We start from the raw sequence: 24,115 nt of genomic DNA on the forward strand, positions 1-24,115 counted from the left end.
AACACACTAGTTGAGTGTGCAGAACATATAACCCATCAGCCAGAACATTAACACCGCTGACAGGTGAAGGGAACAACAACAATGAGGATGGTAGAAGTGGATCATGTCAAGGGGTGGACCGATCAGTCAGTAAGTGAACAGTCAGTTCCTAAAGGTTACATGGAAATTATATACATCCATACACACATTATATAATATATGAAAAACATGTATCTCCAAAATAGTGACTTTATAGGAGAAAGGTAAAAATGCTGTTAATTGTAAATGGAAGTCAATATAAAATAAGAGTTAATTCCAAGTAATTTAGAGCATGGCTATTGGTCCAGAGCTATTTAGAGGATTCCCATGATGAAGAAAAGAAAAAAAAAGAAAAAAAACTGACCATTTAAATCTAAATAAATATGTAATAACAACAACACACACACACACACACACACACACATTATATATATTATATATATATATATATATATATATATATATATATATATATATATAACAATTATGAAAATGGATCACTATTGATCAGCCCAGACATATTTGGTGCAGAATGAGAGATGCTAGGCTAGCGATGGGGTCTTTAAGGGTCTTTAAACTTATGCGGAAAAACGTTCTTCACACTCGCAGGTCTATAGAGCTCTTCTGCTGTGGTTCGGGACACGGTACGACTCACTTTACTGGATAATCACAAAAGCAAACTTCTCTATAGATCTTCAGCTGGAGCTCAGGTTTTGGCTTAAGTACTTAAATAAGTCCCGTCCATGCAGCTTTTTATCTCCCCAACAGATTTGTGAAAGTGAAGAGTATGGTGTGTATTTACAGAGCTCAGTGTTTGTTAGCAACGTTAGCCTAGCATCTCTTATTCTAAACGAATGAAGCACGTGTCTGATCAGACATCGCTTGACTGACTGCATCTCTCGCGGTTATTCGTTTTTTTTTTTATATATATATATTTTTAATTATTTCATTTTTTCCACCAAACTACTCGAATACAGGGACACGAGAGCCTCCAAAGTATAAACAGCTGACCTCTCTGCGGGATGCTCACTGGAACCACTTCCTTGGCCAGGATTCCGGACTCCCAGGCTGCTTTGCTGCGTGTGTACGAGCTGATAGCGTAGGCGTCCTGCTCCTCTCTGGAAAAGCTGCCGTTCTTGGCAGTGTTTTCTGCACAGTTGCCCTACAGATGAAGCAGGGAGGTCATGGAGTGAAGGAACCAAGCAGAACAAACCCATGTAAACAGAGCACTGAGATGTCCGATCACACTCAGTGGCAGTTTCAAAGCGCCACAGTCCGACGCTGAAATACAGGATCATGAGAGAAGAGCACCAATTCCTTAAACACCAGAAAATAACAACATGCAAATTGTTTTAGGCCTTAGAAGTTGATGGACAACAGCATACGGGACGTGGTTCAGAAGGTCGAACGCAGCGTGGAATTTGTTTTAGAGGACAAAGGTCTAAAAGCACGTCATATTTGATTAAGAGGACAGAAGGTCCAGTACCATGTGGAATTTGTTGTACACGTCCGTCAGACCATCCTTAACGATAAGATCCTCCATTTTCACCCCTCCATACGGGGGCGCCTCTCTGGACATCACGTAGGGAACCTGAGACATGCTCTCCATGCCACCCGCCACCATCACGTCCTACAAAACACCATCAAAAGTAGCCAGTCAGCACAGCACATGGTGACGAACTCAGGAGACGACGTAAACGCCCACCTCAGACCGTCAGGCCGTTAACCAAAGCAGGGGAAGAATAGCCGTCTTACCTGGTGTCCGCACATTAGATTTTGAGATGCCAACATGATGGACTTCATACCAGAGGCGCAGACTTTGTTAATCGTTGTCGCTGGAACGGAGAGGGGCAGGCCTGTGGGTGGGGGGAATTTTTTTTTATTAAATATAAAAGAAATTAGACTGCAGCTTCAGCAACCAATAAAACCAATCAAATTTAAATATATTAATAAATTAATAAATAAATAAATAACCCTTAAGGGTTTAAAAAGTCGCCAGAACAGCTTGCCCAAGCCGAGAACCGTTCACCACCCCCTCCCTTTTACTTGATGCTAATTTGTGAAGGCATGTTATCTCACAAGCAAAAGCATACCGGCGCCTAGAAGAGCTTGTCGGGTCGGCGCTTGTCCTTCTCCTGCCTGCAGCACGTTGCCCATGTACACCTCCTTCACCTCCTCAGGAGGGATTCCTACAGCAGGCGGAGAATGCAGGCCAGTCTACTCCATGTATTTCGGTCACTTCAGTCAATGTGAGCAGCATCAGTGCTTCCTAAGCAGAGTCAGTGGCTTCATGGTGGGAAGGTACTTACCCGCTTGCTCCACTGCTCCTTTAATGGCGATGGAGCCCAGTTTGGTTGCAGGGAGCGTGGAGAGGCTCCCTTTGAAAGACCCAATAGGGGTCCGAACAGCACTGACAATGACAACTTCCTAAATGGATTAAAAAAAAAAGAAGAAGTTCATTCTTTTTTCTTTTTTAAACTGAAAAATATTTTTATTGAATCAATGAAGGGGGATGTCACTGTTTTGAAATAAATGAATTAATTGAGAAAATTATATATTTGGACAATTTTGGACCGCCAATTGGACCAATTGGACCGACACACCAGCCCGCAGAAGCCACCCGCGAGAGAGCAAGGACAACTGCGGTCTCTGCCGATGGCTAGCAGCGTAACCAGGATTCGAACCATCCTGCCTCTAAAATACCTCTAAAAGCTCACGCACATAAATAGTACTATAAAAACATGAAAATATGGACGTCTCCTAATTTTTTGGTTGGCATAGATTTTTAATTACTGAACAGTTTACATGCAACGACTGGTGGCAGACAGTGGCTCATTTGTATAGTTGTGTTTAAAACCCTGAAACCCTGTAATCCCACTGAAGACCAACCGCCCGTATATCACAATATACTGAATCAGAACCGGTGGGCTGTGATCTGTATCACCAGAATACAGCGCCCTGCACATGCAGCTATAAAATGCTTATGAAGGTCACCAGATACCTGAGGACCTGCTTCACAAACCTTAACCTTGCACATCCTGGCACTACAAGCTCGGATTTGTAGAGATGCTACGATGTTATATAAGTCATTTTGATGTAAACAATAAATAAATAAATAAAAAATACAAATAAACATAATTTATGTGTGTGTTTATACATTTACATTTACGACTTACAAAAGTGCTTCACTATTTATGCAAGATTAACCTCAGCCATCCAGAGACCATAATACTCTACTCTTCACCCAAGTACCCTGGGAAGAGGAGGGTCTTCAGTCTGGGTTTGAGGACAGTGAGCGTTGGACTCTGCCGTTCGGACAGCCAGGGGAAGTTCGTTCCGCCACTTCGGTGCAGGACAGTAAAAAGCCTGGACGCTCGTCTTCCTTGGATTTTGAGGGACGGCGGGTCGAGCCGAGCCGTACTTGAAGCTGGAAGGGCTCTCGGTGCAGATTGGCTTTTGACCATCACTATAAAGTACGGAGGGTCTGGTTTATTTTTGGCTTTGCAGGCCAGCGGCAAGGTTTTCAGCCAGTGAAGAGATCGCAGCATATATATATATATATATATATATATATATATATATATATATATATACCTGCCAGTGAGCTACTATACCACATGGGAGACTGGGGTTCGATTCCCCATCTGGGTTACTATGCTGTGCTACACCAATAGAGTCCTTGGGCAAGCCTCCTAACACTACACTGGCCCTCCTCTGTAATACCAGTAACCTTGTAAGTCGCTCTGGATAAGAGCCTCAGCTAAACACCATAAATGTAAATGTACATGGAGCTTTTGTTGTGGTTGGTGTGGCGCAACAGATAACACCACTACCTATCAATAAGATATTGCACCATGTGGGAGACTGGGGTTCGATTCCCAGTCTGGGTGACTACTATGCTGCGCTACACCAGTAAGAGTCCTTGGGCAAGACTCCTAACACTACATTGGCCCACATCTGTAATACGGGTGACCTTGTTAGTCGCTCTGGAGAAGAGCGTCAGATAAATACCATAAATGTAAATGATGGTTTTGACCATTGCTGCATTACACACACACACACACACACACACACACACACACACACACACACCATGACCCCTGACTCCAGCAACCAGTCAGCAAGTGTCTCTCTCACATCAGCACACTCTGAGGACATCTCAGCATGAACCATGTGGATGTTCAGTCCATGAAGATCCACTGAACTGTCCTTGGAGACACTGAAGAGCACTGTCTCAGTTACTTACATTGAGAGAAGGGCGAGAGGTGAAGGTCCTGCACAGAAACTTGTGTGTCTGCAATTACAGGTTATAAAAACACAGTTAGGACAATGAAGAGCACAGAGAACAGCTACAGCACCTCTGATCTGCTGCCCTGAACCTGAGGCAGGCCTGCAGCTGAAGTTAGCTGGCTAGCAGGCTCACACACACACACACACACACACACACACACACAGCTAGCTAGCGTCCAGCACGAGCCGGCTCGCTAAACCAACACGCTTTATGGACTTTTGGTGGGAAGTAAAGCAAAGTTCACGAACGCAGCCTGAACCTCCTTCGATTATCGGACTCTACTTACCAGCTGTCTGCCCAGCTGACAGGAGAGCAGAGCCGCGGACGACATACTGATAAACTACACAAGGACGAATGTGGCCAACGCTTTTAAGGGAACAGCCAATCACATCGAGAGGTGTGCGCGCTTTACGTCACGTCTGGCTTCAGGGATTGTGGGTATTGTAGTTCAGGGGGCTTGGTTTTTTTTTTAAGAGTTTTTCCTCGTTGTTTTTCATTTAATACGTTTCACAATAAATAAACAAATTAAGAAATAGAAAAAGAAAGAATGACGGAAAAATTTATGGATTTATGGATTTAAGATTTATGGATATTTTATTGGATATAAGATAAGATAAGATAGTCCTTTATTAGTCCCGCAGTGGGGAAATTCCCAGTGTAACAGCAGAAAGGGATAGCAAGACACTCAGTTACAAAAATATAATAAATATATATAAATAAGAATTAAAAAAGCAATAAACAATATTATTATTTATAATGGATTTATGGGTATTTTATTGGATATAAGATAAGATAAGATATCTAGTCCTTTATTAGTCCCGCAGTGGGGAAATTCCCAGTGTGACAGCAGAAAGGGATAGCAAGACACAATTTAGATAAATAATTTACACTATATACACAATATAAATAAGAATTTAAAAAGCAATAAACAATATTATTATTTATAATGGATTTATGGGTATTTATGGTTAATCTAAGAATATTTTAGTAAGACATTTGTTTAATTTATTATTATTATTTTTTGCACATTCTAATGTTTGATCATTGTTCATTTTCCTAATTTAAAATATTACAAAAAAACATAAACAAAAATGTGTGTGTGCAAAAGTAATGGAACATATAAATATGTCATATAAATGGCACATATTAACATATGCTAATATGATAATATGTTAAATTGCTAGTAGAAAAGAAGGAAAAGCTTTTAATGGATGTCAAAGTAAAAAGCTTTGTCATTTTGTTGCATTTACATATTTATAAGTGCAACAAAATATATATTTATATATTTGTTGCATTTATATAGATATATATATATATGTTTTTGTTTGCACATTCTAATGTGTGACTATTGTTCATTTTTATTTAATGTAACTAACATATCACAAAAATCGTTAAATGGCATGTGCAAAAGTATCTGAATTTAAGTCAATGCTATATATAAATATTTTCTTAATATGTTAAATTGTTAAATCAGTTCAGTTCAATGTAATAAATAGAAATTGTATCTAAAATGGGCATCAAATGTTATATTGATGTTCACTTATTGACACACCTAAACATTTTACAAGGCTGTATGCATGTATATACGTACATACTTCTATACATATATAATCCATGTTTCACCACGATTACATTATTGAAATATGTTTTATTAGCAGTTCTTTTTACTTACAAAATGTTATTCGCTGTACAAAAATAAGCCTTAAGTGTGATAATAACAATAACAACATAAAAACTAGTAGAGCAATACTGGGCACACATGAAGGGGTTAGACAGAATGGTTCATTTAACTGGTGAAAATGTGCTCAGTAGCAGTTCAGCCATCCATAGTTCAGAAGAACCCGCCGGACCCTTCGGGATTGGTACTCGTACTCTGTTTGCCGGGCACCGTTGGAGAAGTACAGGTAGCCTGAGGAGAGGGAAATGAAGAGACATGTTGTTGATTTGTTTTTATTGTGGATGAAAGTGAAGGTGGTGTGAATTAGAGTCATTAGAGTTTACCGTAGTTCTCAAAAGCAGCGTCCACCCTGGAGCCAATGCCGGGGAAATTTCGCTGGATGGATTTAGGGAACCCCTGGTCCATTTGTCCAGTCCTTTCATTGAAGCTAAGCAAACAACAAAGTCAATTTATTTATTTAAGTATAAACACAAAAACAACAACAACAACAACAGCAAATAAAGGAGGCTTGCATAACCCTCATGTAAACAGAGGCCGAATTCATTCTGGTAAGTTACTGATTGATCACCTCCAGTAATTACTGCCAGCAAAGAACAAAGTCCGGCCTGTTGATTCCACATGGACCGCAGCGTCGACCTTAGCCACAGATGAAGGAAAGCCGAACTTGGAGATGGACTTAGGGTATCCGGGTAAAGAGACGGACCCTCTCACGCCCCAGTACTGCTGACCTGCATGGTGCCACACAAACACAAACAAATACGTGAGGAATTCACAGCTTATTAAAATCAGAATCCAATCAATAATAATCAATAAGTCAATAATAATAATGATGAAAAGAGCCGCCGTACCTTTGAAGAAGAAGCTGATGTCCCGCTTTTTGAACTCATAAGCTGCATCGACAGAGGTCACCGCCGGCCACGTGGATTTAATTCTGGTCTGCTGGATTCTATGGTTGCCAGATTTCTTCCAGTAATACCTTACAGCAAAGAGAGATACAGGCTCATGAATATTGTAATATTATTATTAGTATGATTGCATTATTCACTTATTAAGCGCTTATTAAGCCTCGATTCTTCATGGCATGGATTCCACAAGATGTTGGAATCATCACTCGAAGATCTTGGACCATGCTGACCTGATGCCATCACCCAATTCTTGCAGGCCTTTTTTTTTAATGCTCCGAACCTCCCATTCCACCACATCGCAAGGGTGGTCTACTGGATTCAGAACCAGTGACCTGGACTTCACTGAATGGGTCAATTGTGGCCATGAAGGGATGCACATGGTCTGCAACCATCCTCAAACAGGCTGTAGCATTCCAGCAATGACTGATTAGCATTAACGAACCCAAAGTGTGCTAACCAACACACCAAAACCTCCACCAGCCTGGACTGTTGACACGAGACAGGTTGGGTCCATGAATTCATGCTGTTGGCATCAAATTCAGCTCCCAGCATCTGTATGATGATCCTTTTTCCAGCCTCAGCTTTCTGTTCTTGGCGGAAAGAAGAAGCAGAACCCGATTAGGTGTTCGGCTGCTGCTGAAGCCCATCATTCTCCTCGAGGTCGGACGTGTCTGGGATGCCTTTCTGAGTGGTTCCCTGAGCTACCGTAGCCTTTCTGTTCTGTCAGCTCCGACCAAGCTGGCTCTTCTTCAGGGACCCAGAAGATCAGCAGCTCTAGAAACACTCCAGCCTCCACTTCTGACACCAACACTCATGCCCTCATTCATGTAAACATTACCTGAAGTTGCTGGCCTGTATCTGCTGGTTTGTATCTCCTACAACACGATTGGCTGATTGGATAACTGCATTAACGAGTGGTAGGTCTACAGCTCTTCCTAATCAAGTGCTTGGGGAGTTTACTAACTTACTCATTTTTGAAGAAATACAGCTCCCCCTTTATGCTGGTTGCAGCATCAAACACCAGGTCCTGCTTGCATCTTTCTGGTGGATTTGCTCCAGGCTCGGGTTTAGGCCTAGGCTCAGGGTCAGGCTTGGGCTGAGGATTCGGTGATTCGCGAGCACCTAGCAGATGATTCAGACAGGAGATTCAGTTTACAGTACGTGTACAGTATTGGCATATTCTCCATCACTATCGAGCATGACTGAGAAGTACCGTAGAGAGCCTGGACTCCTTGCTTGTCGTCCAGCGGCAGCTTGTACCCATTCGTATTCACATACTGGTATGTGGGGTACATGAGGGCAGAGGGGTCTCGCGAGTGATCCAGTCCGAGGGCATGGCCAAACTCGTGGGCAGCTACCAGCAGTAGATTTATACCTGAAACAGATTGTGTTCCAATACAGGTAAAGCATAAACCACGATTACACCTAAATCAGCGTCTGCTGGAGGACCAGCGAGGGGCCGCTGTACCTGCGGAGCTCAGCGTCCAGCGCTCATCCTCGTCAAAGTGAGTATCGCCTCCTTCTTCTGGGCCTGGAGACATGGCATGGGCTAGGACCCCACTGGGACCATCGAAGGGGTAAAAATCTCCATGATCTGGACAAAAGAACGACCATTCAGTGCCACTGGCTTTGGCTTTAGTGTCCCTTACAGGGGAACTCCTTAACCCCTTAAATGACCAATGTCTCGAAAAATAGCCCCACCAGTAGGTGTTTCTAATAAAGTGGCCAGTGAGTGTATAGTTAGGGTAGGTGTTTCCAATAAAGTGGCCAGTGAGCATACTGTTAGGGTAGTTGTATCTAATAAAGTGGCCAGTGAGTGTGCAGTTAGGGTAGGTGTTTCTAATAAAGTGGCCAGTGATTGTATAGTTAGGGTAGGTGTTTCCAATAAAGTGGCCAGTGAGTGTGCAGTTAGGGTAGGTGTTTCTATTAAAATGGCCAGGGAGTGTACTGTTAGGGTAGTTGTTTCTAATAAAATGGCCAGTGAGTGTATAGTTAGGGTAGGTGTTTCTAATAAAGTGGCCAGTGATTGTATAGTTAGGGTAGGTGTTTCTAATAAAGTGGCCAGTGATTGTATAGTTAGGGTAGGTGTTTCCAATAAGTGTGCCAGTGAGTGTGCAGTTAGGGTAGGTGTTTCTATTAAAATGTCTAGTGAGTGTACAGTTAGGGTAGGTGTTTCTAATAAAGTGGCCAGGGAGTGTACTGTTAGGGTAGGTGTTTCGTTAGTTACAGACCAATACAAATGATCTTCCAGATGTTTCTTCTAGATTAGAAACACCTACCATAACTGTACACTCACTGGCCACTTTATTAGAAACACCCACATAATACATATTCATCTTTGCAATAAAACACTGGACCATTTCTATCATCATCATCATCATCACTTCACCTACATCTGGCTTTGAAGAGAATCATGATGTCGGCCATGCCGCTGTAAATCTGCTTGAAGTCCAGTGGGATCACGTCGCTGTACAGCTTAAAAGCCTGGGCGATGGTGGCGTCCACCTCCTTCTGGCTCAGGTCCAGTGTGTACTCAGTTATTCTGAAATGCAGTTGAGAAACACAAGGACTGTTAGTAAAGAAATTTCTATGAATATTAGGTGCAACCGATCAGCCATAACATTAGCATCCCCTGCCTAATATTAAGCATTTTAACTTGTCTAGAAATGCATGTGTAAAGTGTGTCCTTAAGGGGTGGTTTAAAGCACGAATTACACTTCCCGACTGTAGGGGGAGCCCAATTTTCACAAAATGCTGCATTAAATGCTATTATTCGAATTACATGTATTAAAATAGCTCACATTACTTAATACAAGGACTTTTATTGTGCTAATTAAAGTGACTTAAAGGGAGCAGTGGTGGCTCAGCGGTTAGAGCACGACTAGGCTTTCGATGGCAGGGTTGTGGGTTCGATATCTGGACTCGACAAGCTGCCACTTGCATGCTCCAGGCATATGTGTGTGTATTCACTGCACAGATGGGTTAAAGGTGGAGGCCAGTGTCCAAACGTTGACACCCCTCGTCAAATCCCTTGCCCCATACCATCCCTAGTGCTGCCACCCCCCCACCTTCATTTCCCCACCCACATCACTGGAATCAGTGTTTACCTGTATGTGATGACTTTCTTCTCCCATTTGGGCTTGCCGTGGAAATGGCCATAATTAGCCACGTCAGAAACTCCGCAGCGCGGCTTCTTCATCACGCTTATGGTGTTTGTGTCCAGCTTGCCGGTCACCTCCAGCCCGAAGAACTCCTGCATTTTCTTCAGAACAGTCTCAAAGTCCTGTGCGCTCACTCGTCTCCCGCTGGAAGAAGAAGAAGACGTCGTCTTCGTATCGGAATAGAACTGCTTCAAGTAGGCCTGCAGAAAGAGGGCATCATCAAAACGCCAGAAACCCACAAAGGCTGGGCTGAACTTCCCCATAATACACCTGACCAATAGAACTGGACACTCTGAGGAGCCACACATGAGCCTAGAGTCTCAATGCCCAGCGCCAACCATCGGCTAGAGGGGTCTTTCTGCAGGCCTTTCTGCAGGCCTACTTGGTGGTTGGTGTGGCGCAACAGATAACAGCACTACCTGCCACTGAGTTCTAACACCATGTGGGAGACCAGGGTTCGATTCCTGGTCTGGGTGACTATGCTGTGCTACACCAATAAGAGTCCTTGGGCCAGACTCCTAACACTACATTGGCCCACCTCTGTGATATAAATAACCTTGTATGTCACTCTGGATAAGAGCGTCTGCTAAATGCCGTGAATGTAAATATCTAAAGCCCCCCAGCATTGAGCTGTGGAGCAGTAGAACTGTGTTGTCTGGAGCTTGGGGCGAGTTGAAGTAGTGGAACTGATCATCCAACATCAATACCTCAGCTTACTAATACTCTTGTGAGACTGAATGCAATCAAATCCTCACAAAAATGTTCTAACATCGAGTAGAAAGCCTTCCCAGCAGCAATCCCCTATTAAATCCATCGATGATCTCATTGAAGGTCAGCATTTAAAAATAAAGGCGCTACAAGAGGTTCCATAGATGCTTACGATGCTTAGGAACGTGACGGTTCCTTAAAGAACCATGGCCATAATAGAGATGAATGTGAGTGTGAAGAACCTTTAAAAAATCTAACCAAACATGGTTCTGTATGGAACCAAAAGTGGTTCTTCTATGGAATTGCTCAAAGGACCAAGTGTAGCTTCTCTATTTTTACATTGTCAGGGTCTTTAGTGAGATTCTTAAAGGGTTCTTCATACTCTAACACATCTCTATTACAGTTACGGCTCTTTACGGAACCAAAAGTTCCATAAAAGTTGATGGAACCTCTTGTAGCACCTCTGTTTTAAAGCGTGTTTATAAGCCTTTATTGATAACTGACTTAGACCTACATAAAGATTTGCTCCACCAAGCGTCAGTTGTCATAAGGCTGATTTTGCCACCTATAATGTCCTTATAGAAGGACGTCCTCTCATAGAAGGTGTTATAACAAGCCTTTCTAAGCGTTAATACACCTTTAGTAACACTATATAGGCTCTATTAGAACAGGTATACTGTATAAAGAAGAGCATGCTCTACCTCGGCTGCCTCTTGTTCTCCTGTGGATGCGGATTCCTGTGTGAAGCTGGCTGGAGCTCCATCGCAAAGCACCAAGCACAGCATCAAGGTCAATGTAAGCAGTGTCGTGCCCTCCATCTCCTGGCCTTCTGCTTCTTCTGCTTCTTCTTCCCCAAAGCAGAGGTGCTTATATCTCCAGTCCAGCCCCACTCTTATATAAGGCAGCTCAGAAGTGGGTGCATTGGGGGGAGGAGCGCCCTTTAGCATCACCGTTAGAGGGGCCTTCCAGATCCCTGTCTGAACAAGCCCGCGTGTCAGGACGTATGGAAGGGGTTGTTTTCAGGTGCATATCTCTCCATCATGGGGGAAAATACCAGAGACAGGCTGTTTTTCCACAGGCGGAAATTTCAGTTCCTAGACTGATGCCTTTACATTGTGGTCGAATAAGCATCAGAGATTAAAGAAATACAAGAGGAGAGTTAAAATCATTAGGAAATTAAGAAATAATGAAATTAGGTAAATAATGAAATGTAACATATGAATATGAACAGAAAATATAAACCTCATCTAAAATCTTGTTGATGTTAATAAACATTTTTATATACAAACACATTTATAAATATTTTTTTCATTATTAATATGTGTTACTTGTATGATGTATAAATCAAAAAAGAACTGTAAATGTGTTTTTCCTGAATGTGTTATTATAATTTACACATAAAACAAGTAAAATGTCATTTCTTTATGAAGTTAAAAGTGGGGATCAATTAAAAATGTTACATTTCTCGCAATGTTTGTACATCACAAAGTGGCAGGAAAATACTAGGAAACTATTTAATTAATTAATTAAAAATGAAACTAAAATGAAAAAACAAATTAACATAAATTCAACAAAATTTGCTCAATACGAATTTCAGATTTTTTAATTAATATTTTTTATAGAATTTTTAATATCAAATAACTAAACCATTATAAAATAAAGATTAATAATTAGGTTACTCCAACATTTTTTTAAATAATTCTAATGCTAATAATTAATTTATTTTATTAAATATGAACAATGCACATATAATCACTGTTGCACAAACACCGTTTACAAAATAGTAACTTTACCTGGAAAGTAAATGTGACAGTGATAGCTACTTTCCCGCAACTGGATTTCGAGTTGCGTTGATTAAATAATATTTGATTTATATACAGCATATACAATATTTATCTTTGGGTAAATCCTATTTCCATCATAAAGATGCATAATCATTAGCCTTGTTGCTATAACAGTAACAAGTAATTAGAATTCAAATGATAATAAAATTAGAATTTAAATGATAATTAATTACACCATATAGTAACTTACTGTTCTGTACTGCATGTCCTGCACTGTATAAGCTGGACCAGTAGGTGGCCTACTTGAGTTAGAAAACAGGATTAAGAGGGAAAATTTAAATGAACAGAGATTTTATTACCTTAATAATAATAATGAATAGATAAGACTCAAAAAAAACCAAAACAAAAAAAAACTGATTTTAAATGATTTAAATGAACTTTTTGAAATTAACAACAGATTTTTTTGTTGTTGTTTTTGTTGTTGTTGTTTTGTAGTTTTTTGTTGTTTTGCATTTCATTTTTTTGGTAGAAAACTTTTTTTTTATAGCAAATGTATAGTATACATTTTCTGATTGTCTAAATACATTTTATAAGCAGTAATTTAATTTGTAATTTAATAAACAGAACACACTGAACACAATTAAATTTAAATACAGCAGACATATTTCCAAAATCTACATAAAGTGAAATTTAACTAATTTCAAAGCATAATTACATGGTTAAGACATAAACAAAGTCATTCAGTGAGTTTGGTGGGAAACGCCTCGTTCTAGAGAAACTAACCCTGTCAGAATGGTCATCAGTGGTGGGGAATGAACCCAGACGGCTGAAGAGTTTAATGACTCTATAAGAGCCTCCTTAGAGAAAGTTATTACACGCTTGTGTCTAATGACTGTCTGACAGTTTCGAAATAAAAAAAAATTATATATAAAAAAACACATATTAGCAGATTGTGCAGGACCAGACTACAGGACCAGACCTCAGGGCCAGTTTCTGGAGTGGGTGATGTTCTCTACAGGGCATCGTTACACATCAAACCACTCTGAGAAACAAACCACAGCAGTTCTAGCCAACCTGGAACTCCTATTGAGAACCTGGAGTCCTATTGAGTTGAGATCCTGAGAGCTACCTTGCCTTCTGCTTGAGTCAGCACTTCAGTGAAGTAACAGCTAGCTAACAGCTCATGTCCTGGTTTCCAGTGGTGGAAAAAGGACTGATGGAAATGGACTTGTCTGGAATTCCCCTACAGGTATTAAAAGCTTAATTACATAAACTAATATGATCCCAGAGGCTGCACAAATATGTGGGATGTGGGTAATAACCAACTGTTTGCCAGTAAGTGGCATTAGCATGGCCTGAGGCTGTTGCAAGAGGAGTTTCTACAGGTGACATGCCTCAACATGACAGAGGATGGGATGTGTGCCCATACATGGTCAAAGGATCCACTGTAAACCATACCTTAGGGCTCGCACTGATCTTTTCCAAGCAGGGAAGCCCGCCCAGCCACTGCCAGTAAAGCTGCCGTCACTGTAGGGTGGTATGTATGGACCTTATTCTGTGGCTGCTCTCGGCTTTGTATCACTGTCATTCATCTAAAACATGATCCTTAAACAGTGCAGTGGCAACCTAGGCCACAGATAAGGAACTCAACCCAGTGTCAGGTATGAGGCGTCAGTGGACACAGCCCACCTCTCTGGTTATACAGTAGGGGATGAAGTTGTATGAAGGTGTAAAATGACTGAAGTAAGACGTCTACAAAGATATTTCACTGTAATTTTGCGTAATTACATGTCATTTTTCTTTAGCAATACTATTGGGTTATGATGGTGACCCATCTTTGAGTTGGGCAGTTTTTACTACTATTGGTGCGCAGCACCAACTCTGGGTTGGTGAGGCTCTCCCGACTTGTGGGGGCGTTCCAGTTATAATTTCCTACTTAAAACACGGAAAATGTGACACCCCAGTTCAAACGGACCGCAGCGTTCGATGAGAATGAGTTCCATGTTCATCTAAAATGGCCTAAACTGGTAAATGCTGGTCTGGTTTACTGGTGCATGATGGTTTTTCAATTTTCAGGTTTTTAAATTATGTAAAAAAAAACGAAAACCATCCTGATCACGAGGTGAACAGACAATTGCGCCACTTAAAAACTCCTTGAAACTTAAAAATAGGGAAATTCTTTACATTTTAGCATAAATAAAACATCTTTTTTTTAATTTTCACCCATTTTCTCCACAATTTAGGCTGCCAGTTACCCAACCCGTATGTAATACCCCCCATGACAACAGTGAACCAGTGAGGGTGTACTAGCATTTAGTCAATCTGTTCATATTTCCAACTGCGTTGCTTGAAACCATTGCCAAATCGCCAACATCTGGAGGGAAGTGCTGCCTACATTGGCTCCAATACACCAGCTAATACTGCAACAAAGTGATGTGGGGAGAGAGAGCGCCATCTACCCACCCTGGAGAGAGCAAGGCCAATTGTGCTTTCCTGGGGCTCGGCTGCCGATGGCTAGCAGCATGACTGGGATGATGAGACCAAAGACAGTCATAGTGACAGTGCCTTATTCCTCTGGACCACTTAGGGGTTTCATATGGGTCGAAGAACGTTTTTCTCGGAACCACATAGAACCCTGCTTGCTTTGAGTGTGTTGCAGACAAGCAGATTCTGATTCATGACTTTATTACTACATCACTGCCCAGATTGTTTACCTACACGCATCATCTGATCCCTTTAAAATCAGGACATGGTTGCGGGATAAGCTTAGACATGTGCAGTCACCAAGTAGCCACAGAGGTTTGCCCTGAGTCAGAGTGTTTTCTGCTGCTTCTGCTGAATTATTACAGGCTGGATCTGTTCATTGCCGCAGGCGTCCGTTCATCGGCTTCTGTGAGAACTGGGATCTTCTTCTTTGTTGTTTTTGGAGAGTTGCTTGGGTTTACCAGTTTTGTTGGTGTGGTGAAAATACATGACCTGAAGCGAGCAACTGAATAGGAAGGGAATATTTCCAGAGAAATGTTGTAAATAACATGGAAAGGAGCGTGAAAATGTAAAAATGTCTAAAATAACGTACAAAAAAGAGTAAATAAACAAAAGAAACATTTGTTTTTTCAAAGCACCAAATTTTTTTGATGTTTTACTTTATGTTCTAACGGTTCAACAGCTTCACAAACACGCATTAATGCTTCTATACACAGTTCTATGAAAAATATCATCTAAAATAATAAATAAAATAAAATAAAATAATAAATATACAGTGCGCACAACTCACATTGCAACACAGTGCTCAAAAACACAAAATATAAAAATGTCTCTCAAATTAATGCGTTCCTATATTAACGTTATTAATTGAAAATAAATACTAATACTAATCCTTGGCCATGATTCTAACACTTTATTAAACGCCACAGTCGACAATCCCCCTAGCCAGTCCAGGTGTGTTTTGTCTCAAGCAAACCTGATGCAACCAATGAAGCCACAGTATACTTGTGCAGTATACAGTAGTAATGATGTAAAAGCTACAGAAAATGTGTTAAAGTGTAGATATTACTCATATTTTAGCTCTATGGAGTCCATATTAAATACATATAATATAATAAAAATAAATATTTCCACGCATTTAACCTTTGTCTGTCCTGGTATCCAGCCTTGGTCCGGCCTTCCAGAGTAGGGGTACAGAGAGAAAAACCCCTAGAGGTTTTAGGTAGTGCCCCTTTGTATGGGCTATGGAGTGCGGACAGTTAAAAAAATGGCAGGACTTTGGGGGGAACAGTTTGCTTAATTTTGGGGGCAGTTAGCAATTAGCAATTAGCCGGCAAGCTATTGTTGTAATTGTGAGGAGGTGTTGAGGCTGAATCACAGCTCCTCCAGGACTATCTCACAACAACAGAAGTAACAGACTCACAAAATCGAATGGTTTTTCATAAAGGTTTTTATTTTACAAATCAGTCAGTGCTGCACTGGATAACATCTGCTACTCAAACGACAACAATACAATATATACTCCAAAAAAACTAGGACATTAAATAAACCATTGATAAAAGTCAGTCAGTAATAATCAAATAATTTAATCTATACCTCACACTCAGCCATTGTCCAGATTTAATGGCTGACTCTGCATGAATAATGATAATAAGCACAGCAATTAGTGCTGGAGGTGTGAAGGCCTTCAGGGGTCCGTTCACTTCGGGCCTGGAGAAACAAGCAATGCGTTAGTGGGTGACGGTAAGCACTACCACAGTAGCTTTACGCTGATGGACGTCCACAGACAGACATACGTACCGTAGAGAGACTGGATTCCATTGACATCGTCCCTGGGAAGAACGAACTTATTTGGATCCGTAAAGCTGTATGTGGGAAACATCAGCGCTCCGGGGACCCTGGAATGAGAGAGGCCCAGCGAGTGTCCGAATTCATGAGCAGCCACCAGGAACAGCACGACTCCTAAAGACGGCACACGGTTAGTTTCTCTCTGGCAACGATGATGAAGAAAATGAGACGAAGCCTCTAGTTTTAGAGTATAATTGTGAGTCTTACCTCTAGGGGAAAAGGTGGTGAAATTCTCATCGTCATCAAAATGGGCATCCCCACCTATGCCAGCACCAGGTGCGAAAGCATGAGCCAGAGTGCCGCCTGGTCCATCAAATACGTTGTTATCGCCATGGGCTGTTGTAAAAACAGGAGAGGGTAAAAACTGCAGATTACTTTTTCGTTACATACTTTTTGGAAATACAAGGTTTTGGCATGATAGGTTTGGCAGCAGTGATATCTTACAGTTAAGTTTTAGCAAATGTAACCTGGCAAAAACCTGTTTGTTCAAAACAAAAACTAAAGCATTAAAATTATATTTAATAAAAATATCCAGGGGGTCACAAGTTTCGAATGCCGAGCCCCGCCGCTTTGCCATCAGCAGCCGCAGGCTCGGCATTCGAAACTTGGGCCCCCCAGGATATTTTTATTAAATTTATTTTTAATGCTTTAGTTCTTGGTTTTACATTTGCTAATACTTAACCGTAAGATATCGTTGCTGCCCAATCTATCATGCCAAAACCTTGTATCTCCATTTTTGCTGTTTTTCACTTTTTGCCATTACATTAACCTGGCAACTGTTGATTTCATGATGATTGGACCAATAGAAATGCTCTAAAATGACTTAAAATAAATAAGTCTTTATACTGATTTCTGTTCTAAGGTATAAAAGTTGCCTGTTTTTTTTGTTTGTAAAGTTGTCGTTTTTGAGACATATGAATATAAATCAGCTATAAAATATATTTGCTATATATGCAATATATTCCCAATATAATCCCTATATTTTATTTACATTTACTAATTAGCACCTAGTTAATTTCCCAACAACTGGCTTAATCAGAGTTTAAAAAGGGGCATTATAATGTTACGTTAATTAGATAAAGATCATTTGCATATATTCATTTATAAATAGGTACAGACTCACATCTTTTTCTGAAGGAAATCATGATGTCAGCCACACCAGAGTTAATGCGGGAGAACTTGAGGGGAGTGACGTTGGCCCAGACCTGGAGAGCTCTCGCGATAGAACTGTCCACCTCGGCCTGAGGCATGTCAGGAGTGTAGTTCTCAATCCTGCATAGAAAACAGAAGACAGTCGGCCCTGCGGTCAAGCATGTGGACAGGCTCCCTGATGACTTTTTCATTCTGCTTTTCTTCCTATGCCTTCGAACCAGCTAGCCGTGCTCTCTCACCTGTACGTCAGCTGAGTCCTGGGCCATTTAGAACCGAACGTGGAGAAGCGAGCGACATCTGAGATGCCACAGCGGGGCTTCTTCATCGCCTGCATCGTCGCCTGGTCCAGCGTTCCAGTCACACTGAGGCCGAAAAACTTCTGCATCTCAGCGATTTTCAGACCCATCTGATTGACCTTCGCTCTGGCTTGGGTTCCAGTCTTCTCAGTGAGGTTGTAGAACGTCTTCAGGTAGCCCTGTTAAAATGCATGAACGCTTCACTGTAACTAAGAGGAGCCTTGGTTTGAGCTCTTACTGAATGAGGTTTAAAGTAAAGGTCAGTAAAGGTTACGGTACCTCGGCAAAGGCCTCATCACTCTTAGCTTGGCGTGTGATTGGAACCGAGTAGACGGCAGCCACAAGGCCAACCAGAATGCAGAGCCTGTAGTAAGTCTCCATGTTTCCTCGTCCTTGTCTTGGTGCTGCTGCTGCTGCTTCTGCTGCTGCTGCTGCTTCTGCTGCTTGACCTGCACTCAGGTGGATGGTGGCTTAAATACACCTGAAACAATGGCATGTTAAGCAACAGGCTTAGTCACACTCTCTATTGATGAGGAAACATCAGGGCTGATGTTCACACCCAAGGAAGTGTTAATGTTGCTGTTAAATGTTAATGGAATGTTAAAGGAAATGATCGTTCTGTAGATGTGATTCTTATAATAGGTTCATTGTTTGAGATGGAGGAAGAAACACTCACTTAGAAACTCAGTGGTCAAATGTGCTACCACTGTGACCTGGAGGTTGAGCCACTTGGCCATCAGCAGCCGAAGTCTGAGAGAGCACAACAGACGCTCAAGGAGTTCTGTCCGGGTGGGTAGATGGCGCACTCTCCCCTCAGCACTTTCAAGCGATCAGGCGTCCGTTTGAACCCACTTTCCTCAGAGCGTGTCGGCTGCCTGGCGGTGCTGCGTTGGCAGCAGTTCTTAAAAGAGCTTGTGGCTGGTTGCTTTGCATGTATTAGAGAAGACCTTACCCTTCTAGTGCGGGAAGCATTGCCAGTGCTAGGGGGAGCTTTAGCTAACGGGCGGGTTAGTTGGCAGAACCAAAATGAGAAGAAAAAGGTAAAAAATCGACTAAATAAATAAATAATAAATAAATAAATAAATATAAGCATACCATTTTATCAACCATAAATAAATGATTAATAAAAAAGAAACTGTATCATTACAGTCAGGTTAGTGATATTGGAAGGAATAACAAAATTAATAATGGTTAGTAATAATAATAGTCATAGTGATAATAATAATAACAAGGATTTTGGGCCCCATGACAATATATTACACTTCCCCCCCAACTCTAACAGTCTAACAATTCTGCCAAAATACTCAATTAATAACATTTTAGGGCCCCTGTCAGTCACAGGCCCTTCGAATCATCTGAACTCTAATAGTTAGAGTCTATGTAAACTTCAGTGTAGTCTGTAATGGAGGGTGGGCAGCTGGTCTGAGGCAGGGAGCAGCAGCTGGTGGGTGGGCAGCTGGTCTGAGGCCGGGAGCAGCAGCTGGTGGGTGGGCAGCTGGTCTGAGGCAGGGAGCAGGGTAGCCCAATGGTCAATCTTCAAGCAGCATCAGAAATTTGAAAGAAACATGCATAAGTAATAGACTGTAATTATTTATCACAGTATTTTACACAGTAAGTTATCTTATTTTTTCTGAAATGTGATTGTCACTAACATTAACATTCATTTTATTCCAACGTTAACCGGCATTTTACATTTTATTCATATTCATATTGCTCATTTTTCTGGACATAGCCAGACAGTATTTACTTATCCACTTATTCTCAGTTTCTAAATGGTAAATATAGAAACCTCTGAAGTTGTCAGACTGTTTCAGCATTGGCCGATTTTTTATTTTATTTTATGATGAATGTTTTTAAATAAGTCACATATTTATATATTTTAGCTGCTAAAGAGACAATAAATTAAAAACTTACATTATTTAATTAAATACATTATTAGAAAAAATACTGAGCTATCTGAAACTATTTTTTTCTGTTCACATGTCAAAATGATATGAAGGGAATATCTTTAATATCTTTAAATTAGTATTAATTAATTTTTAATAAAATAATATTATAATTTATTAATTTTAACAAATATAAAGTTTTATATATATATTGTATATAATATATATATATATATATATATTATATCTTATATAAAAATATATATTTTTTATATATATATATATATATATATATATTATATCTTATATAAAAATATATATTTTTTTAATACAACAAACCATGCCTACAGCCAATGACAGGCTATGCATTAGAGTCAAATACAGCGAAGGTCAAGTTCCTAACTTGTGATTAGAAATAGTTAGGGAATATATATATATATATATATATATATATATATTCAAGATATATATAAAAAAAAAAGAAATTAAAGAGTTAATAGAGGAAATTCATGGAATACGGCTTAAAACTAATGAGAGCAGGGTGTTCCTGTAAAACCTTTGTTTATACATTATTCTTTGGATGTTTTTATATTATATTTAAAATCACTGCCAGATTATGTCATGCCAGGGACGCCGCGGTTCAACTGACTTTGTTTTCTTAGAGATTTGTCTAATCAGACATGAAGTTGTGTGTGATGTAAAATTGTACTGTTATTTATTTATATACTTATTTATTTATTTATTTTTACTTTATTTTCTTTCTTATTTAAATTATTTTTATTTATTTATTTATTTATGTTTTCTTTCTTATTTAAAAAAAATTAGTAAAAATTATATATATATATATTTTTTCCTCTCAGTCTTATGGTGGTGCGTCAATGTGTTTGTTTATTCAATGTCTTGTTTTTGAAAAACAATTTAAAAATAAATAAATAAATAAATAAATAATATATATACACAAAAAAAGGTCCTTACAATCCCAATAATAAGGGCATGTTAAGAAACTAACGAGTCCAAGAGCCTCTGTGGAGCCGGGGACCCAGCGCTTTCCTCCGAGTGTGTCGGCTGTCCGGTGATGCCACATCAGCTGCAGGAGACATGTGTTAAGTTCCTTACTTTTCTACGTTTATTTACTGGCAATGCTTTCCGATCAAACAGTTCTGGAGATTTGTACTGCTCGAGTGCAGTTGCTGGGCCCATTTTAGCTGAATCCAGCTAGCTCGGGTTTATTAGTAGCTATCTGACTGACTGACTGACTGACTGGCTCAGCTTGGTGGGGAGGTCTGTTAGGTGATGCTTAGCCTTTTTAAGGAAATCAAGGAACTATTGAGGAAATCTTCCCTCTCAGCACCTCTCAGGCGTAGTAAATCACTCAGCAGTGTAGTAATCAGTGTAGTTACTGCGTCATGAGGTTCTCGTGAAGGACACCAGTGAACTGGTCTGACCGGGTCTTTATGTGCGTGGGAAAAACAGCACCATTAGCTATAAAGTGGTTTCATTGTCCATAGGGTGATATTCATGTAAGACAGTAGAAAAATACCAGACTGGAAATGGCGTTTCAGGCAAAGTCCACATGCGTCACCTTTAGTCATGGCTATTTTTAGCTCTCTGCAGGCCAGCTAGAACTTCCTCTTCCTTCAACAGTATGTAGAGAGCATGACAAGGAAGCTTTCAGCCAGTGAGCTTCCAGTATCACAATGAACACGAGAACAGCTGGATCCCGACTGCTGGCTCAGTTTCAGATGGGGCCACCATATTTTGGTAGGGTGTGTGTGGTGCTGTATCTCTGTATCTCAGTGTTAACGAACATTAACTAGCCGTTTCAGCAATGGAGGATAATATATATATATATATATATATATATATATATATATATATATATATATATATATATAGAGAGAGAGAGAGAGAGAGAGAGTATAAAGCTGGTAATGACTATAAAGAGTATATAGTTTAAAAAAGAATAATATTTGAATATTTATGTTACATACAGAATGAATAAGGACATTAAATATACATTTTATTGCTATTAAATTAAATACAATTCAATTAATTGTTACAAAAACAACTACTGGCCTATGTTTACTATAAAAAAAATAATAAATGTTTGAAAAATCTTAAAAATAAAGTTTTTATCATGTTCACATATTAACTCTGTTATGGACATATGGTAATATAAAGCAAATATCTTATAATAATTTGTAGCATAATTTATATATATTATAATTTATATAATTTAAATAATATATATATATATAAATTATATATATATATATATATATATATATATATATATATATATATATATATATATTGGTCCCCAAGTAAATAACAAGTAAAGTGCAAAAAATAAATCAAAAGAGTCAAAAGCTATATTTCATACAGTTATTATCTTTACATAACAAATGTCCATGTCTGACTTTCTTATTCTTTACAGAAAATGGCATTAAATATTTTTTATAAAAACATTTTTATAGAAATAAATGCCTACAGTCTGTTTAATATTTCTCTTTGATGTTTATTACTTTGATAATTTTAGGAATATTGATCAAAAATATTATTTTATATTTATATAAATAACAGAGTTGATTTATTATTATTGCAACTTATTTATTATTGGGTTATATAGAATGAAATGAAGCCGTCAATCAAGTATATTTTCCTTTTTAGTTTCACATTTAGTTTTCTAATGTGGTTTTGTATTTTTAAAATATTTTGATATATCTCACATTTAAAGGTTATAACGAACAGAAATAAATCATTTTTTACCCATTCAAAACATTTAAGGTTTTCAATATTGACAATTTAAAAACATAAAGAAGCAAAAACAGTGACTTTAACAAACTTTTAAAATCAAATTTTAAACATTCAAACTTTTTAACTTTTTAGTTATTTTAGCTATTTTAACTTTATCACTTCATTTATAGAAACTGAAGATGAATGTAAAAATGTGTGAATTAATTTTCTTATTTTGCTGTGAATATACTAACAGGCTTTTTGTACTAACAGCACTAACTGGACAGTAACAGGGCTGATGATTAGTATGCTAAACAGTATGTGTAGTTTAAGTGTAACAGGGTTGACGAGTTCTGTTTGTCCCGAAGTACAAAAACATTTTGTTTTTCTCAGTAATGAAATGAAGTCACTTACTTAAAGTCTGATGACTCAACAGATTACAGTTTACTGCAGTACTTCCCTTATCATAACAGGGTTGACAGAAAGTTGAGGACAAGTTTTAAATGGTATTGTTCTGCACTGTTTATGCATTTAATTATAATTCTTAATCTTTTTATGATCAGAAAATCATAATAAATCAAGAAGTGTTTTTGTTATTCTTGTTATTTATGTTAGATGTTGATGCTTGATTAGGGCCAGAGACAAGACATTTTACTGCATTCATAACTTTTAAAACAATTTTTAAATGTAAGTGTTTTATTGAAAAAGAATATCTAAAAATTGATTGTGCTGCTGGTTTATATATTTGTAAACTATGTATATTTTATGAATTAAAACAAAAATACAATGGGACAGAGGTTGTCCTCAAATGCTGAAATGACCCTAATACATACACTCTTAAAACTAAAAATAAATAAAAATAAACATTTATTCATTTACCTTACAAAAAACAATAAAAAAGCAAAATAAAAAAAAGAAAACAGTTAAGTTTTACCACCCTGTTACATAACATGATTTCTTTTTTTTTATTTTCAGTGTAGAAAATACATAAATATATAACATAAAGACAAATCCAGACTGATATGTGTTTATTAACATTTACAGTAAACATTACTCCAAAAGAGAGTTTAGGGGAGTTTTATTGGCAGATGTGAGGCGAGTGTTTACGTTCCACTTGGTTAGCAGTGTTTGGCCCGCCCCGCAGTTCTCCCATGAATACCATGCTTGT

The 24,115-nt window shown here is 39.1% G+C and overlaps 2 protein-coding genes across 2 annotated transcripts in view; both read right to left on the reverse strand.

The window, feature by feature from the left end:
• The window catches only part of acat1 (acetyl-CoA acetyltransferase 1), a 7,499-nt gene extending 2,818 nt beyond the window's left edge, over positions 1-4,681 (reverse strand). The window contains exons 1-7 of the mRNA XM_072659659.1: positions 4,596-4,681; positions 4,265-4,312; positions 2,328-2,445; positions 2,112-2,207; positions 1,774-1,874; positions 1,505-1,648; positions 1,030-1,180 (exon numbers count right to left, since the gene is read on the reverse strand). Coding sequence (XP_072515760.1) covers positions 1,030-1,180; positions 1,505-1,648; positions 1,774-1,874; positions 2,112-2,207; positions 2,328-2,445; positions 4,265-4,312; positions 4,596-4,640 — 703 coding nt within the window. The 5' untranslated portion in view covers positions 4,641-4,681. The remainder of the gene's footprint in view (positions 1-1,029; positions 1,181-1,504; positions 1,649-1,773; positions 1,875-2,111; positions 2,208-2,327; positions 2,446-4,264; positions 4,313-4,595) is intronic.
• Positions 4,682-6,114: 1,433 nt separating this feature from the next.
• On the reverse strand, positions 6,115-18,706 carry mmp30 (matrix metallopeptidase 30). Its single transcript, XM_072659564.1, has 15 exons — positions 18,605-18,706; positions 18,269-18,504; positions 18,001-18,149; positions 17,085-17,213; positions 16,830-16,988; positions 11,463-11,734; positions 10,000-10,253; positions 9,286-9,434; positions 8,361-8,486; positions 8,106-8,267; positions 7,861-8,014; positions 6,836-6,963; positions 6,556-6,715; positions 6,311-6,414; positions 6,115-6,218 (listed from the first exon to the last, which is right to left on the reverse strand). Exons 1-15 carry the CDS (start codon positions 18,704-18,706, stop codon positions 6,115-6,117), a joined length of 2,388 nt encoding a protein of 795 aa, XP_072515665.1.
• Positions 18,707-24,115: the final 5,409 nt, after the last annotated feature.

This window comes from Salminus brasiliensis, chromosome 16, assembly GCF_030463535.1.
Source record: "Salminus brasiliensis chromosome 16, fSalBra1.hap2, whole genome shotgun sequence".
Classification (NCBI taxonomy): domain Eukaryota; kingdom Metazoa; phylum Chordata; class Actinopteri; order Characiformes; family Bryconidae; genus Salminus; species Salminus brasiliensis.

What these genes read in the sequence shown, in the direction of transcription:
- mmp30 (XM_072659564.1), bottom strand. Translation starts at nt 18,706, where the DNA reads ATGGAGACTTACTACAGGCTCTGCATTCTGGTTGGCCTTGTGGCTGCC. An exon ending in AGGAGTCCAGGCTCTCTACG is followed by an intron (nt 8,015 to 8,105) that starts GTACTTCTCAGT and finishes ATCATCTGCTAG; the next exon opens with GTGCTCGCGAATCACCGAAT. An exon ending in CATCAGCTTCTTCTTCAAAG is followed by an intron (nt 6,716 to 6,835) that starts GTACGGCGGCTC and finishes GGCACCATGCAG; the next exon opens with GTCAGCAGTACTGGGGCGTG.